The sequence below is a fragment of the Zeus faber genome, assembly GCF_960531495.2.
Source record: "Zeus faber genome assembly, chromosome: 6".
Taxonomy (NCBI): Eukaryota; Metazoa; Chordata; class Actinopteri; order Zeiformes; family Zeidae; genus Zeus; species Zeus faber.
Genome location: NC_137201.1, coordinates 5678327 through 5696288, shown reverse-complemented (window position 1 = coordinate 5696288; position 17962 = coordinate 5678327). Strand labels below are relative to the sequence as shown.

The window sequence follows — 17962 nt, the reverse complement described above, 5'->3', positions numbered from 1 at the left end:
GTTCCCTAACGTCGGAATAAAGCCCCAACGCATGAAAACAACAGTCTAAAATGCTACGATCAAGGAGGTCACTGGAATACATCTTCTTTACCTCATGAAGTTCCCAGACGGCGCTTCTCTGGAGTACTTCTCAGAAACATTCCCGACGAGCGCTCGGTCGTGCGGCTGTCAGCCACTAAACGCTGAGTGGCAATTAAAGGCGCAATCCACCCAACGGCAGCCGGTGCGGTCGAGCGTGCGTGCGTGCGCCGTTGTCCTACCACCCACTTCTTGTTGAGTTGTTTTGGACTAATTTAACGCCGAGGTTGGTGGGAAATCGGCAAAAAAAAAAAAAAAAAAATGTTTTCTCCTGACAAGCAGGCTACTCAGCTGATAAGACGGCGTCCGCCCCGCGGTGGTAACGACATGACAGCAGAAGTAGCGCACCGTGGAGGGGGCGGTGCTTAAGAACTTCCCTGACGACGCTGACCCGTAAGCTTGTAAACCGCAGTTCGGCTCATGGCCGCTAGGTGTCGGTATGTAGCCAATGAGTCAATGGAATCGAGAAGAAACTTCCAAGTCAATTCAAATATATACATATATATTTTAAGTCGTGTGTTTTGCATGTCCGTCAACGACAAACACTCTTTTTTGGTAAGATGTGGAAACTTCTGGAGAGAAACATTGATGCTATTGTTCAGCCCCCCCCCCACCCCCCCAAGGGCCCATTAAGCTCTCTCTCTCTCTCTCTCTCTCTCTCTCTCTCTCTCCTCCTGAAAAGGACTTTTCATTCACCTATTGTATTCATTCATTATTAATTCCCAAATGTTTATAAAGTACAATGAGCTGCAGGCCTTGTATGAAAGGAAATGTGCTTTACAAATAAAGTTTATCATTATATAGATCAATAGATAGATGGATAGATAGATAGATAGAGAGCGAGCGAGCGAGAGAGAGAGAGATTGGATTATTTTGAACAATGTTTTTAACCTTTTTTTAATACAATTTAGAACTATAAACTATATAAAAAATAACTATAACTAAAATACATATATACTCACTGACACTAACTACAACATCTGCTGTCTTTGGATAGTGAAATCATCTGACTTGTTTAGAAATTAAATTATGGCTGGAAGGACCTGAGGGTATTTGACAGAGGACATGCCCAAATTGTAAACGAATGAAAAGTCTATTTAGAGGCGCACACACACACAAATAAACATGACACAGAAATACACACAACCCAAAGTCAGTGTGTGTGTCTCCTTTCTCCTTCTTTACTTACTTACTTTCCATAATTCATGGTACTGTATATTGTTTGAATTTATTTGCTGATGTTTGTTATTTCCCTCAAACCTCGATGCAATGCGCTCTGTAACTGCTGTTTGGATCAATGGTTCAAGTGGCCTAGCCTCACAATCCATATTGGCCCTTAGTTCTTAAGTCACGACCCAAAAATAATTAAGATTTTAACCATTCTTATTTATTTCACAAAATGCAGTGATCCACAACGCTTTCACGCACAAACACAAAGTGAAACAAAAAGTGCAGTAATGAGTAAAAATCCCAGCCATTGAAACAACAGCAACTCGTTTCCTGTGCTTCCAAAATACTGTTTTATCTTGACAGCAATAAAATTTAAATAGACCTCATGAAACCTCAAGGAAAAAACAGAATCACTTTGCCATGCCAAAACAACATGACCATGGTCGACTCAAAATGGACCCAGTTTTGGGCCAGCACCCACAAGCTGAGAACCTGGTTTGTTTAGATAATTACTGAATCAAGTTTTACTGATCAAATATTTTATGTTTTTCGTCATATCTTTCCATCTTTCTCTCTGCCTTATTGGCACAATAATTTTCATAGGCCTAACAGTTAAATACTCTCTCTCTCTCTCTCTCTCTCTCTCTCTCTCTCTCTCTCTCTCTCTCTCTCTCTCTCCCTCTCTCTCTCTCCCTCTCTCTCTCTCTCTCTCTCTCTCTCTCTCTCTCTCTCCCTCTCTCTCTCTCTCTCTCTCGCCCTGTTTTTGTCTGTGGTGTGGGGATGGCGTGGTGAGCAGCCACATCTGACCTCGATCTAGGTGATTGGGATCAGGGTAAGAGAGAGTTCTGTGGTATCCTGAATTCCAGGATTCTAGTCTTTATTCAAGAAAAAAAAACATAATTTGAAAAATGTCTCATTGGCTTTCTATATATATTCTAAACCTTGCACACTTTAATCAGTAAAATGCCCACCAAAAAAAGAAGTGAAAATATTTTCCTGTTTCATCAATTTTTAAAAAAGCCTTAGATTGCATTTGGCATTAAGGACTTTTCTTCAAAAGCCTTCAAAGTGGAATAGGTAGAAATGTATATGATCTTATCAAATGTATATACAAGCACAACCAGTGTGCTGTGAAAATTAATAACCAAAGAAGAGGAATATTTTACTCAAGGATGTGGTGTGAAGCTAGGATACTGTTTAAGTCCTGCATTATTCAATAATTTTCTTTGATACAGACAAGATACATGTTTTATGCAGATGACTTTATTCTGTTGTTCCAAATCATTGACGGTTTTTAACATAACCTGACCATCCTGGAACAACACTGCAACAACTAGGCCTTGGTTATGTACATTTTAAGAAAACCCAAACCATGATCTTTAAAAGAAAAGTCTTAAACATACCATTTTATGTTAAACAACACTGTAATTGAATACACAAAAAATATACATACCTTGTTTCTGACCATATCTGCATCAGGAAATTTCAAGATGGCAAATGCACTCAAAGAAATGCACAGAGGGCAATGTATGCATTTAAAACAACATTATTCAACATTAACATTGCAATTAGAATCTGGACAAAAAAATTGAGAATTAAATTTTACCAATAGCTTTATATGGACGTGAGGTCTGGGGTCCACTCAGTGGATTGGAGCATGGCTCATGGGACAAACACCCAATAGAGGATCTCCGAAGAACTCTTAACGTTCAAAGGAAAACACCAGGTAATGCTGCAGAGCAGAACTGGGATGTTTCCCGTTACTGTTAAACATTTTTTAAAAAACAGGCAAAAACATTGTGGACACATGAAAATTCAAGCCATAAAGACACAATTCTATACCAAGCACTAAAAAGCAGCAGTCAGCTGATGGTAAAGCTACAGTAACCAACCAGGCTCCCATATATGTTTCCCATGAGCACTGATTCAAAACAACACAACAGAATAGAAACTCATAAGTTAGTCAAAATACCTAATTAATTAAACAAAAACCCCAAATAGAATAAATTGCTTTTTGAATGAGTATAAATTGGCCGAGTATCTTTACTCTGTCGGGGATGTGAAGCAGAGACTGATCCTGAACAAATAGAGGCCAGTGCAATGTATTTAATAGGTATATCTAATATATGTTATTTCTCTGTAAACTACTTCGGCAATAACATGTTTTTCGTTCATGTCAATTAAGTTGTTTGAGTTTGAATTTCAATGAGAATTAGAATTTGAGAGAGAGAGAGAGAGAGAGAGCATGGTGATTGGTAAAGTATAGGGAGACCAAAAGGGAAGCGATATCAAGAAACTTAACCAGTTTAGCTTCCCGATTTTATTGGATTTCAATGTCTTTTACATCAGCAGTGATTGGACATTCGTGCAAACGAAGGGTGACTGAAGAGGAAATGCTGATACCTACCGGTGACGAGAGGCAATTGCAAGTCAACATAAAACTAAACCCAAACTATTCTGTTGTGTTGTTCAAAAAAGACATGAGAAAAGTTGTTTCCACCCGTTGTCATGGTTTATAATTTAATTACCATTATTTTAAACTTCAAATAGCTCCCGTTTGACCTAAGGTATTTGAATATTTAGGTACTTTTCACATCAAAATGAGACTATTGAGACATTGGAAGTGTCAGCAGCAGCGCCACTCTGACATTTATTCCACGCGGCGAAACGCAGCGAGAAAGACATTTTTAACCACACCATTAAACTTGATTGGTTCCAGTTTCATTTCAATCCTCCGCCTCCTCCTCCTCTTTCCCCCCAGACTTTCCAAATAAAACACATCCAGCTGGATCAGACCTGCGTCACACACACACACGCACGCACGCACGCACGCACGCACGCACACACACACACACACACACACTCTCTCTCTCTCTCCTTCTCGCTGTGGAGGAAGAAGGGACGTCGGGCTGCTCTCCACCATGCCATTGCCATCCGTGTCCTGGGTCGTGTCTCTGGGTCTGTGTCTGCTCCTGGCCGGGGGTACGCTCCCCGTAGCCCCCGTGGAGCAGCAGCAGCAGCAGCGGCAGGAGGAGGAGGACCTCTTAGAGCGGGGCCCCGTCAGCCTGAACGACATGTTCCGAGAGGTGGAGATGCTGATGGAGGACACACAGCAGATGCTGGAGGAGGCGGTGGATCAGGTCAGAATTGTTGTTGTTGTTGTTGTTGTTGTTGTTGTCGTCTTTCTGTGTGCAGAACAGGGTCTGGCTCTGTCTTTGTGGACTTTCCACTCTGTTTAAAACAGGGTAGATCCGTTGGAGCTTTGTTTTTTTTATTGTTGAAGACTGGGATGTTCATTTATTTGTGTTTCACTCTTTAATTTCTGGAAAAATACATTTGGAAAGACATCAACTGTCTCCTATTCTATTCTATTATATTCGATACTGTTCTGTTCTATACTGTTAAGTTATGTTCTATTCTATTCTGCTCTACTCTATTCTATTCTATTTTGTTCTACTCTGTTCTGTTATCTTCTATTCTAACATATTCTGTTCCGCTCAGCTCTATTCTATTATGTTCTTTTCTATCAATTCTCTTCTCTTCTAATTAGTTATTTTCTACTGTATTCTGTTATATCACATTCTATTACATTCTATTCTGTTCTCTTCTCTTCTAGTCTATACTTTTCTTTTCTATTGTGTTCTCTTCTGTTCTGCTCTATACCGTTCTGTTTTATTCCACTCTGATGTTCTAATATACAGTATCATATGATATCCTCTTCTACCGTATTCTATTCTGTTCTATTTTGTTCTATTTTACTCTATTATATAATATTTTCTATTCTATTCTATTCTATTCTATTCCATTCTATTCCACACCACAGTGTTATTCCAACTTTTATTTCCCAGACCTTTACGTCATGCTCATGCCTAAATTCGCTCAATTCCACAGATCGCTACAGAGAGTGCCAGGTCGTCCCTGACTCCCCTGGACCTGCTCTCCACATACCGCAACCACACCAAGATGTCTGCCAAAGACCACAACGGGTTCACTCGGGCCCTGAACGCAACCAACAAGGTAGATCAGGTCAACTTTCCAAGGGCACATTAAACTAGTCACCTTTTTGGATGGTTAAAACTCAAATGAAGGATGGCACATGGAATTGTATCAAATGTCCTTTCCATCCTTAACTTTTTTAGAAGACTGATGACACCAAAGGGGAGAGCCACCTTGCCCACAGACACATGGAGATCAGCAGCCAGTGGAACAATGTGGATCATGTGAGTTTAAATCCATCGTCAAAAATAGTCAACGACTGATCGCCAACAGCCAATGGGCAAGTCTCAACCAGTCAATCCCTGGTTCTTTCTGGTTTTGTGGGCTTCAGACCAGGAATCCATATTATGCCCTGTTTTATCATTTAAGAAACCCTGATTGATGATCATTAAGACGCATAAGAAGCATATTCCTAGGTTGACTGACTATGTCATTGTGTCCACAGCCTCACAGCCTGTATACCCTGGAGATCAGATAACACTAAAATATATGTTTATTTATAAGCAAGAGGGGAAAAAATAAAGTATCCAACTGGCCCAATTTCCTGACCAAATGTTTCTTTTCCACAGCTGTGGAAAAGATGTAAACGAGAAGCACTACTGTAGAAATGTGGGTTTCTCCCAAGTGACGGCCTCGATAATGACAATGACAATGACGATGCAGAGAGTTGGAGTTTTCATCTTTCTTTATGGAGCCAAAAATGGTTTCTTCTAATCCAGGGAATTTGCCTAATAACCCTTTTTAGTTTTGGTTCCGCAACAAAAACAAGATTTTTTTTAAGATCTTTGCTTTGTTTAATAGTTCTTGTAAAGGCTAATTTGCAATTATGATGATTATTTATTGTAGTATACAGTAGAAGCCGCTAGGAGCCGCTAGGAGCCACTAGTAGCAACTATGTACCACTAGGAGCCACTGGGAGCCACTGGGAGCCACAACTAGCCACTAGGAACCAACGGGAGCCACTAGGCACCACTAGGAGCCACTAGTAGCCACCAGGAGCCACTTGGCGCCACTAGGAGCCACTAGTAGCCACTAGGAGCCACTAGGAGCCACCAGTAGCCACCGGGAGCCACCGGGAGCCACTAGTAGCTACTAGGAGCCACTGGGAGCCTTGACTAGCCACTAGGAACCACCGGGAGCCACTAGGAGCCACTTGGAACCACTAGGAGCCACTAGGATCCATCACCCTCCCTCCAATACCTCAAATAACAATCAATATATTTTTTAATATCCCAAAGAACCAAGAGCCGTCCACCTTATTAATAAAATAGTTTTCTAGTCGTAAGAAAATAAAATACGACATGTAAGACTTTCTAGAGAGCCAGGGGCCCTTCGTTCTTTACTTTTTTGTTCAATTTCAGCCCCCGAGCACGTCTTAAAAAGATGAGATCATCCCGACAGACAGACCGACCAAACATATACTTTTCATACTTCTGGCGAGAGGCAGGCCGAGCTTTACCCATGACTAGTGACGTCGCGTTCACGGCGCTGTGTTTATGAAGAGCTTTTTCCTTTCCTGCCGGCCTCGCGCCCACGAGGCTAGAATTAATGGCGTGGGCTTCTGGAAAGTAAAAAAGAAAGAAAAAAAAAAGTGCCAGGGAGGAGGGTAAACTACTGTACAGCAGTCGCGGTCGGTGGGTGAGGGGAACGTCTGTTGCCGTAGAAATAGCTAAACAGCGAAAAGGCGAGACGAGGAAGGACAGAAGAAAAAAAACTGATTTTGGTGAGGCAGGCAGTTCAGCGTGGCCGGCAACCGGGCTGGTGTGTGACTAATGGCGAACGTACGTAGTCATCTGGGATTTATTTAGATAAGTGCAGGGCATTGTGGATCCTGCGGTCCGCACTGTGTAGTGTAGTCCCAGTGTTTTATGCATTTACGCCAATGAGAAGAGGGGGAAAAAAAATTGGAATAGAGATCATGATAATATGTGAAATAACCACTAATTGAAAAAAAAAATGTTTTTACGTATTGTCGTTAGGGGAACTGGCTGATTGAGCGTGTCGGTTCCAGACTGAAATGGGAGTTTTCTGGCGCCAGTCTCGTACGGAAAGCAGGCTTATCACTATTCCGGCTTCCAGTGGAATCCTTAAGGGAGATAAAGAGAGAGAGAGGGGGAGAGAGAGCGAGAGAGGGAGGGAGAGAGAGCGAGAGAAGGTGAGACGGCAAGAGGAGGAATAGCTAAAGGGGGAAAAAGAGAAAAGAGAAACCTAGCGCTCCTTTAAAAAACTCTAGACCAGACATGTGAAGGAGGATTTGTGTGTGTGTGTGTGTGTGTGTGTGTGTGTGTGTGTGTGTGTGTGTCTGTGTGTGTGTGTGTGCGTGTGCGTGTGGGTAAACGCGTGCACACAGGTGTTGTCAGGTTAAAGCTCCTTTTTGTGTCACTGGATATCTTGTCTAAACTGGTAAACCCGTCGCTGGCGGAGCAAACATTTCACATTTCGACGAGGTTTCTACCGGGAGGGAAACGGTCGGAGCCGGAGCAGAGATAAAGTGGCGATTAAAATTAAAATAATAATTATGATACAATTTTAAAAAGCACTGAAGCGTTGAGTTCAACAGCCTGAATTTGGCAGCGTGCAGCCGCTGACGAGATTGAATTTTAAACATGGTATTGGGAATTCACAGATTCGTTTTCATGTTTTTTTCCTTGTTTTTTTTTAAACAAATAATAAAACAACAAATACAAATAAATAAATAGATAAAACATTATAAATATAATAAAATAAGTCAGTTCGGTTAAAAAATAAATAAATAAAATACTATCGACAACATTTTAAAAAAGTATTTCAAATTTAAACAAGCAATAGATAACTTTTTTTCTTTAATTTATCATTATGGAGTTAATATTGATTGCACAGTATAATGGCTATAGAATAATGACACCATCTGCGTTTAGATTGGTTCCCTATAAGCCTCCATATCACTATGCATTCGAACTGCTACCGGGAAAAGGACAGATTCAGGGAAGTGCGTCACAGGAAGTGTGTCAACCAATGAGAAACCATTGGCAGACGGCGGAGCAATTTACTTCATGTAGATCATAAACCATTGAATATAAAAACGACTCAATGAAATTGGTTGAGAAATGTAAACGTTATAGTGTTTTTTTATCCAGAAAAACTGGAGCTCCCCTGTTTACTTGTATTTGTGTACAGGCCAGTCTTGCCCATTCCAATATGGCGGCGAGGTTGACATATCACAGTGACGAGCCGAAGCAGTCAATGCTGCGTCTACGTATATATGTCTATGATTGCTCAACCAAAATAAATACAATTAAACTCTTCTCCTCCTCTTCAGTGAACATGGTTCTTTCTTCTCTCTTATTTATAAAGTGGTGTTGATCGTTATTGTCATTATTGATCATTTACGTGGAGCGCTCTGAGGGAAACGGAAAGCGATCCGGTTGTCTTTGCAAAAGCGGTGCAAACTATAATACCGCCTGGACACACGCAAAACGTCTCTGGTCACAATTGGATAGACCTCCAACCAATCAGAGCAACGAAATGTGACGTAGCGCTGAGTGACGGAAAAATGGCAACCAGCCGGGCCAGTTGGTAAATTGAACTTAATTAAACTAGCCAAAAAGTAGGCAAACATGCAGTTTTATTAGAGAAAAATTTACCATCCAGTTTGTTTAATGCTGTCATGGTATGCCCCGGGTGCCGGGGGGGTGGAAGGGCCACATATCTGGCAGTCTGTGGGCGTCGGCGGGGGGGCTGAGGTCGGGATGTCGTGCGGCGCAGTCGGCTATGTGGATGGGCGCTCGAGACTTGTGGCCTGGTGAGGCATCTTGCCGGTTGCAAGATGGTGGGCCTCGCTTTTGGGCGGGATGTTGGTGGGATGGGGGCCCGTGCTTGGTGCCTTATGTGTGTCTTACGCCTGCAAGTGGGGGTGGGCTGTATGTGTGTGCTTCGTGGCTTAAGGTCTCTTCGCGTTCTGTGGGACTGGTTTATGTTCCTCAGGGGCCATGCGTGGGTGTTGCTCCGCTGCCCAAGGCTTCTCTGGGGGCCGGGGGGGGGTCTTCTGTGGCTGCAGGGCAGGGTGCTGGGGGCTTTCCTGCAGTCATGGGGTGTCTATGCGACTGTGGGACTCAGGGGTGGCTTCCGGTGGACACTTCACACGGACACACACACACACACACACACACATACAGACTCATAACGCCCTCCTGATTACATCCTTCTCCTCTTCACCCTCATTTACTGCCATAACTATGACAGGAAGAGGCCACGTGCCTAATTGCTGTTCCGATTTTCCTGAGCTTAATTAACTCTGTTTTGTCGAAACATGTGGTCGTCTGATGTTTCTATGTTTATTCTTTTCCAGGTAAATGTTTGTTTCTATGTTTATTTGTCTCCCCCCTGGTGATTCTCCCACTCTTGGATGTGGGAGATGTAATGATTTTACCAAAACATGGTAAAAATGGTTCTCCAAAAAGGGGGATTGGTAGCGATCTTAGAAAACAATTATAAATGAATAAATACTGCCGCAATAGCGGATTCAACAGACCGTCCCACATCAGCAGCAGCCATCTTGGTAAGGTGCCTCTCGCGCTCCCCTGTATGGTCATCGTATCACAAGTCCTGCATGAGATAAAAGGTTGTGATTGGCCCGACCCTGGCAAGATTGGGTGGAAATCTGTTTGAATGGGAGGGTGGCCAGACGTACTCTGCAGAGCAAATGATACAGATTTGTCTGGTTCCCAGGCTAACGGATTACCACTTTAAAGTGACATTTGGCATCCAAATTAAACATACGCAGTGTTTAACAGTTTGGACATTGAGGCTTGTGGGTTGTCTGTTAATGAATTAATTTCGCCGTAATCACACAGTATGGAAAGAACTGAAGGAGATCACACACCCTATAGTGTCCTTTGTAAACACTGCAATTCTATGCTTTATTTATTTTATATAAATGTAATTTCATATTAATTTTATCTATTTATTTATTAGTTTGTTTGTTTATTTGTTTGTTTGTTCACTTTATTAATTCATTAATATTATTTATTTAGTTGGTAAGTTATGTTTTTCGTTAGTTATGTTTACGTTTACTGCCTATGTCTTCCCTCAGGAGTGCATGGTGGACGAAGACTGTGGTGATCTGAGGTACTGCCTGTACGAGATTGAGAACTCCAAGTGCCTGCCGTGCATACCGACTGATATGGTGGGTCCACTGTACGCAGTACGGATAGATAGAAAAGCAGACAGACAGACACACAGATAGATATAAATATAAACATTATATATATATATAAAATAGTAAATGGAGAAACCTCTCTATGTATGTGATGGTTTTATCAAGCTCTGTCATGGTTGTGTTCATGTACAAAGGGTTGCAATGTACGTTTTGTTTACATTCACGTCCGCGCGTGTGTCTTCAACCAGCCGTGCACCAAGGATGAAGAGTGCTGCTCGGACCAGATGTGTGTGTGGGGTCAGTGCACGGTCAACGCCACCAGGGGGACGGAAGGAACCATTTGTCAGTTCCAGAGGGACTGCAGGCCGCACCTCTGCTGCGCCTTCCAACGAGGTGACCACAAATCCCCAACTCCCCCAACTCAGTGTTTCCAAACCTTTTTTCTGCCACAGCACACTTTTTGCAGTGCAAGAATCCCACGGCACACAACTATCCCTGTCAACCACTAAAAGTGTCAGAAACCTTTTTTAAAATAGGCTTATTATTATGGCCTACCAATAATTAGTGATGCAAGACTTGCAAGAATCCAATGACTCTTCAAAAATAAAATCTCAAAAAAGCAAATACTGATAAATACTAATGGTCGTCAAATTCAGAGTGAAACTTGTTCTCATGAACAGAGTTGGTTTTCTGTCTGGAATTTGAATTAATTCTATGAATTAGTGTCGCCTTGCAAGTTTGATCTTGATTTGATCTGAGTTTCAATTGTTTCTTTTTTTGGTATACACATGTAGATCAGATTCTGTCTTTCTATTTCTTCTTGTTCTGAACGTTATTTGAGAAAAGATAGAAATAGCAAATTCACAGAGGCCACCACACACACGCACGCACGTTGCCTTCTTAAGAGAAGATGCTCACACACACTCCAGTCATTTTCTTCACCTCCTTTCCGCCTCTTATCCCCCTCATCTTTTCCTCCCCCGTTCCCTTCTCTCTCTATCTGTTCCCGCTCATCTCCCAGAGCTGTTGTTTCCGGTGTGCAACCCCCAGCCGGGGAAGGGGGAGTCCTGCCTGAGCCACCTCAATCTGCTGATGGACATGCTGGCCTGGGACCAGGAGGGTCCACGAGACCACTGCCCCTGCGCCGAGGGTCTCCAGTGCCAGCCGCACGGGTGAGGGGAAAAAAAAGGAGAAGATGGAGGAGGAGGAGGAGGAGGACTAAAGGTGGCGCTGAGAAAAGTGTATTGAGCCGGTGTTTGGATGGAGGAGTCCATTTTGTCCTCATGAAAAAAGGGGGGATAGAAGCTGCATTTTGGCTTAAAAAATCCAAAACTGCCCTCTGGGTCCGTGTTTGGGAAGTGAAAGTCAATGGAGGAATGTGGCCTTTTTGCATGACAATATTCTTCCGTGTGCAATTGTTGAGTCCCAAAAATTCACACAGTCTTTTTAAAATGTGCTCCCCCTCGCAGACGTGGATCTCTTTGTCGGGGGTAGATGAGAAGAACGATCCCCTGGAGATGGAAGGCCGGTCCAGCAAGAGGAAGGAGAACAAGATGGTCTGGCTGAACCTTGTCCAAATGACAAAAGACTTCACAGTGGTCAACAACAAGGCGTTGTTCACTGGACAAGGCTTGCTCATTGCACTGTATAACTTTCAAAAAAATTTTTTTTATCTTTCTATAATGGTTAATACGGTTGTATATCTGAGCGGAATTGACAGACAGACAGTTTTGACTCGGAACCAAAAAGAGAACTATTAAAGTGTTTTAATTCCCATGTTTGCTGCAATGCATAATGGATGCATAGAACACTATTGAACACTAAGTGGCGACATTGCATATTTTATTTTCTGTTTTTTAAGTAACGCGGACACGCTGGTTTCTTTGCATACACCCACATTGAATGTATTCTAATAAGATATTTTGATGTAAACAGTATTTTATTTTTTCATACTCCTCTGCCTGATACCCAGATAATTGCAGAACTCACTACCAAAGACTGGGTCAGTGTGTGTGTGTGTGTGTGTGTGTGTGTGTGTGTGGTGTGTGTGTGTGGTGTGTGTGGTGTGTGTGTGTGTGTGTGTGTGTGTGTGTGTGTGTGTGTGTGTGTGTGTGGTGTGTGTGTGTGTGTGTGTGTGGTGTGTGTGTGTGTGTGTGTGGTGTGTGTGTGTGTGTGTGTGTGTGCGTGTGTGTGTTGTTCAATGGTCTGTCTGTCTGTCTGTCTGCCTGTCTGTCTGTCTGTGTCTTTCTGTCTGTCTGTCTGCCTGTTTGTCTTTCTGTGTCTCTCCAACTGTCTGTCTGTGTCTTTCTGTCCGTCTGTCTTTCTGTCTTTCTGTCTATCTGCCTGCCTGCCTGCCTGCCTGCCTGTCTGTCTTTCAAACTGTTTCTCCGTCTGTCTTTCTGTCTGTCTGTCTGTCTTTCCAACTGTCTGTCGGTATGTCTTTCTGTCTGTCTGTCTGTGTCTTTCCAACTGTCTGTCTGTATGTCTGTCCGTCTGTCTGTCTTTCTGTGTCTTTCCAACTGCCTATCTGTGTCTTTCTGTCTGTCTGTCTGTCTGTCTGTCTGTATTTTCAACTTTCTGTCTGTCCCTCCGTCTGTCTGTCTCTTTGTGTGTCCATCTGCCTGTCTGTATGGATGTCTGTCTTTCCAACTGTCTTGTCTCTCTTTCTCTGTCTGTCTGTCTGTCAGTCTTTCCAACTGTCTGTCTCTTTCTCTGTCTGTCTGTCTGTCTTTCCAACTTTGCGTCTGTCTGTCAGTCGGTCTGTCTGCCTGTGCCCTTCACCTAATACGTTCTTCCTTAATACCCGATAAAACAGGTATGACCGGTGTGAAACACTCTTTTAAGAATTTTAAAACAGTCAGAGTCCTTTTTCTTTGGACGTCCGTTGTCATCATCTTGTCACTACCTGCTGTTTTTGGTTGTTTTTTTTTGCTTGTGGGAAACGATCCACCTGTCATAAATAATCCAGCCAAAATTTCCAGTAGGGAAACACGTCACACGTCTGACAAATGATATGACCCCCTCTTCACTTTGAAAAGGAGAGGAAAGTCACTCCCATTCAAAGAAGTACCCCTCAGCCACGTTATTCATAGAATCAGTATCCAAAGATGTTCGTGCCCTGCATACACACTGCCTAGTTTTCAGTCACCCTGTGTCCATATCGCAACTTAGATTCTGTCTGTCCTAGAGTTGTGCCCCTCCCAATCAGCACTGTGATGTCATAGCATTTTGACCACACGTCTGTCCATGTCTGGTTCTGACCGTGTTCCCGCCTTCCGGATTCTGGATTTACTCTTCGCCTGCCCCTTTCCGATTGTTAGGCTCACGGACCGATTTCCTGGTTTGACCTCCTCGCCTGGCTTTTTCCCTGTCTTCTGCCTGACCCAATTAAAGAGCTGTTACGTCTCCTTGATTGTGTCTGTGGTCGTGCTGCTGGGTTCAAGTCTGTCTCAGCCGTTACAGCCTACTACACTCACTACACACTTAGACATGGTGTGGCGGAGCCAGGGGTGTGGTTAAGCCACGGCTGCAGGCGGCAGTGTGGCTTCCGTCCCACGGCCGCACAGTTGTCCCGAAGCGGCCGGATTAGTGCACAAGCAACGCTGATCGGTCCGATTCGGGGCAGGGAGCTTTCTTAATGTTTGTCTGTCTTGCAGAGAGGGATCGGACGGGGCTCGTAGGCCGTCCAGGAGCCAGTGGGAACATCCTTCCTCCTGCGCCTCGACTGATTGGAATTATTATTTTTATCGTTTTGGCCAACAAGCCTGTTCCTGTCTTTAATAAAAGCTAAAAGTCAGTGCCCCAGTGCCAGAAAGACTCCGTCTCCCTCTCTAAACCCTTACCTGTGGCTAAAAATGACCACACATGAATTGTCTCAACATTTTTTTGGCCCCTGACCCTGTTTTATCCGTCCCAAAATTCTCAATTGCTGTTCTTTTTATAACTTTGGAGCCAGTGCCATTTGAGCCAAATATTAACAGATTGAGGCTAAATACGAATCGCTCTTCAGGCGCTTCACACCAAATCCGACAAACATCAAATTCACTATTAGCGTAAGTAAGTTACCTCAGTCAATTGATTAACTCAAATTGGGCTTAAAACAATGCAAATAAGTCACGTATATATAATATAATGCCTTCATTAAGATTAACGTTGGATTTCATCATATCCAATGTCAATAAATCTATTATTATATCATTTAATTGTGTGTGTATTTTCCTTTGCACTTTGCAAACTGTTTAAAAAGTATGTTTTGAACGGTGAAGTGAAACTCATTCAGTAAAAATTTTAAATGTCCAACTGAGCAAACTACTCGCTGTTGTAATTGAAAACAAACAGCTCTGAAATACTTTCCCTAAAATATTGTATTTTGTGATGCTAAACCCAGATGCAGTTCATCCACTTCTACGAGCAACTGTGATGCTTTGTTTTTTTGTTTATTTCTTAGGGTCATTGTTGCCAGATTTTTTCTGCCCTATTGGGCTACTTTTTATCACATGGGGCTGGAAGAAATAGCATTGCGCAGGTACGTAAAATTTGGGCTGGTTTGTGCAGTAATGAAGTTTTTTTTTTTCTTTTACAAGAGAGAACGATCGTGTTCCTGTCCCGTGATCCTCCAAAAAATTTAAATAAAACCTTTTTATTTTAGATGGATTTTATTTTACTTAGTTTCCTTATAAAACCACATACAACATGCGTGTGGGCATCAACACTGGTTAGGATCCCTTTTAGCTCTGACTTAAAAACATAAATACTTTTAAAAATCATACATTTAAAAATGCACATTGAAAATGACAATCCACAAAAAATCAACACATTTTAAAACATACATTAAACATTGCAGTCAACACAAATGGCAAACATAAGACAAATACAGTATTACAGAATAGCATTAATATATATGAGTACAACTTACAACTTACACTGTGTGTGTGTGTGTGTGTGTGTGTGTGTGTGTGTGTGTGTGTGTCTGTGTGTGTCTGTGTGTGTCTGTGTGTGTCTGTGTGGATGTATGAATAAAATCTTACACTGATTGCTCTCAACATAGTTCCCAGCAAAAACTACAAATCCATATGCATAGCATCCAACAAATATGATTTTCCAAGCTGTTTCCTTATTTGCTTTCTGTGTTCATTTAGACAATAACGGTAGTAATCACGTCCATGTTTTTATTGCTCTATTTGCATTTTAGGAAATGAGTGTTTGCCTTGTGGAGTGAAGACCGGCCGTCTGTTGCCTGTATGGTGACATATGTATATGAATGTAAATTGTGTTTTTTGGAATGTAAAATTTTCCATGTTGAAAGTAGCAGCGCAGCAATCATCCTATCTTCAACTTTTAGCCATTTAAAATTGAAGTGACCGTATGGTACTACTGATGTTAGTACCATACGGACACTGGAGAGCAAGGCGTGCCTTGTCTTGGGTGTTTCATTTATAAATAGGCTCTGGCTTTTGCCTGAGAGAATAATTTGAACAAAATACTAAGCTTTTTGTTTTGGATGTGTTTAATATCAGTTTGTTTTCAAGGAAGGGATCCTTGGAAACAAACTGATAATAATAATAAAAAAAAAATAATAATAATAATAATAATAATAATAATATTAATAATAATAATAATAATAATAATAAACTTCCCTGTTCAACGCGGCATTCAGATCAGCAGGTTTTGTTGCTGATGCATACACTGTAGTATCATCCGTGTGCATCGTTAATTCAGCTTTTTTTTTTGTATGAGAGGTAAGTGGTTTGTAAACATGTAATACATAAGTGCACCTTGGCAGCTCCCTTGAGGAATTCCACATTCCACAGACATGCAATGGTACTATTTCCATCATAGAAGACTGTCTGCGATCTGTTTACCAGATCGCTTTCCATCTGGGCAGCTGCAGATGGTCTAAATCCTTGTGGTCAATAGTGTCAAATGGTGCCGTAAAATCTAATAGGACTGCTCCACAGATCATTTTGTTGTCCAGATCTCTGTACCAGTCATCTGCCATTTGCACTCAAGCTATTAGGGCCACTAAATGAAGTTTTCCTATCGTTGAGCAGTGGAATCACTTTTGCTTCTTTCAAGGCCAGTGGAAAGATTGATTGTTTCAGGCTGGTATTCAGTATGTGACAAATTGGACGTGCAATATAGTCTATAGCCGTTCGATTCAGTTCATCATCTATATTATCAATAAAATTAAATATAATTTAATTTCTACTTTTAAATCACTGAACTCAAAACTGCAGAGTTCCCTCATATTATTTAAAATGTAAAAAAAATGGACAAGCTACTGCCCGTCCCGTGCCATAATTCTTTCCTTAATTTATATAACTTGCTTCTGAAGTAATCATTCAAGTAATATGCAATTTCTTTGGGTTTTGTGATAAACGTACTTCCACACTCAACAAATGTAGGTTGTGGAGAGCTTATTCTTGACCATATATTATTTAGTGCATAATATTGTTTCTTTTTCTTTTGATTAAGTTTTGGGACATAATTCCTCAGTTTACTGTATTTTTGTCTGTCAGTTATACAAGCAGTTTTTGTTGTTGTTGTTGTTGTTGTTTCCTTTGCCTTGTTCCTTTGAGGCATACCGTATAGCCTTTAATTCCTTGTCAACCCATGGCACTCTACAAGTCCTCACCGTCTGTTTCCTAACAGGTGAATATATACCATATATACCATTAGTGATTCAGTGTAAAGTTGGCTTCTGCATTACTGGTTAAAGTGCTGGTATTCCACACAGCATATTAGGCAACTATCTTGGCGACTTTTATTACCTCATAGAGAATGGAGTGAGCTCTAAATGTATCATATCATCAAATCAAATCAATATATTCTCGTCTTGTATAAAATGTCCCACAACCCCCTGTGGCCATCAATTGACTGAAGTTTTTACAGCCATGGATCATGGTTGTGAACAAAGAGAGAGGCGAGTGATAAAATATGTATCTTGAATATCATCAACGGACACAAGATGGCTGTACAAACCACTGCAGGGCACTAATGCACTCAGTCCACACAAGTGATTGAGTGAGTGAGTGAGTGAGTGAGTGAGTGAGTGAGTGAGTGAACGGGAGGGCGAGTGAGCAGGTGGCCGAGCGGGCGGGCGAGCGGGTGGGTGGGCAAACGAGCAGGTGAGTGAGTGAGCAAGTGAGCGGGTGAGTGAGTGGGCGAGTGGAAAGAGAGTAACTAAAGCCACACAAAGCATGTGAAGGTGTTCAGCCAGTGTGAGGTCAGCGAAAAAGAGTAAAGAGAGAATGAGGAATCGTGGGACCCGTCGGCCCCTATATGCACCAGGGTGATAACTGTAAAGGGGCTAAAAGGACCTAAGCGAATAGGCTGCCGGCCCTCACCGCTCCACCCACACACTAGCTTCCTGCGAGAGGGAACACCACACAGGCACAGCAGCAGGGGAGGGCATGGGTACCAGGTGCCCTTGGTGGTGGGGACCATTATAGAAGCTGAAACTTTATTACAAGTGTAATTCAAATACCAGCAAAGGACACTAAGCAGAGGTGGAAAAGGGACAAATGCAATCATACATAAGCTTATTATTGTTCCCGCATTCAATGGTTTGTACTTGTGAAC

At 42.1% G+C, this 17962-nt stretch overlaps 1 protein-coding gene across 1 annotated transcript; it reads left to right on the top strand.

Annotated features, from left to right (window-relative positions):
• Positions 1 to 4069: 4069 nt before the first annotated feature.
• Positions 4070 to 14680, top strand: dkk3b (dickkopf WNT signaling pathway inhibitor 3b). The gene is made up of 7 exons (XM_080002405.1): positions 4070 to 4388; positions 5140 to 5265; positions 5388 to 5468; positions 10316 to 10408; positions 10630 to 10774; positions 11403 to 11553; positions 11851 to 14680. The coding sequence occupies exons 1-7, from the start codon at positions 4170 to 4172 to the stop codon at positions 11873 to 11875; spliced, it is 840 nt and encodes a 279-aa protein (XP_079858531.1). The 5' UTR covers positions 4070 to 4169; the 3' UTR covers positions 11876 to 14680.
• The last annotated feature ends 3282 nt before the right edge of the window (positions 14681 to 17962 follow it).

Bases quoted from the DNA above. Each gene is read 5' to 3' on its own strand.
- dkk3b (XM_080002405.1), top strand. From the start codon at position 4,170: ATGCCATTGCCATCCGTGTCCTGGGTCGTGTCTCTGGGTCTGTGTCTG. The intron at 4,389-5,139 runs GTCAGAATTGTT...TCAATTCCACAG, and splicing joins TGGAGGAGGCGGTGGATCAG to ATCGCTACAGAGAGTGCCAG. The intron at 11,554-11,850 runs GTGAGGGGAAAA...TCCCCCTCGCAG, and splicing joins CTCCAGTGCCAGCCGCACGG to ACGTGGATCTCTTTGTCGGG.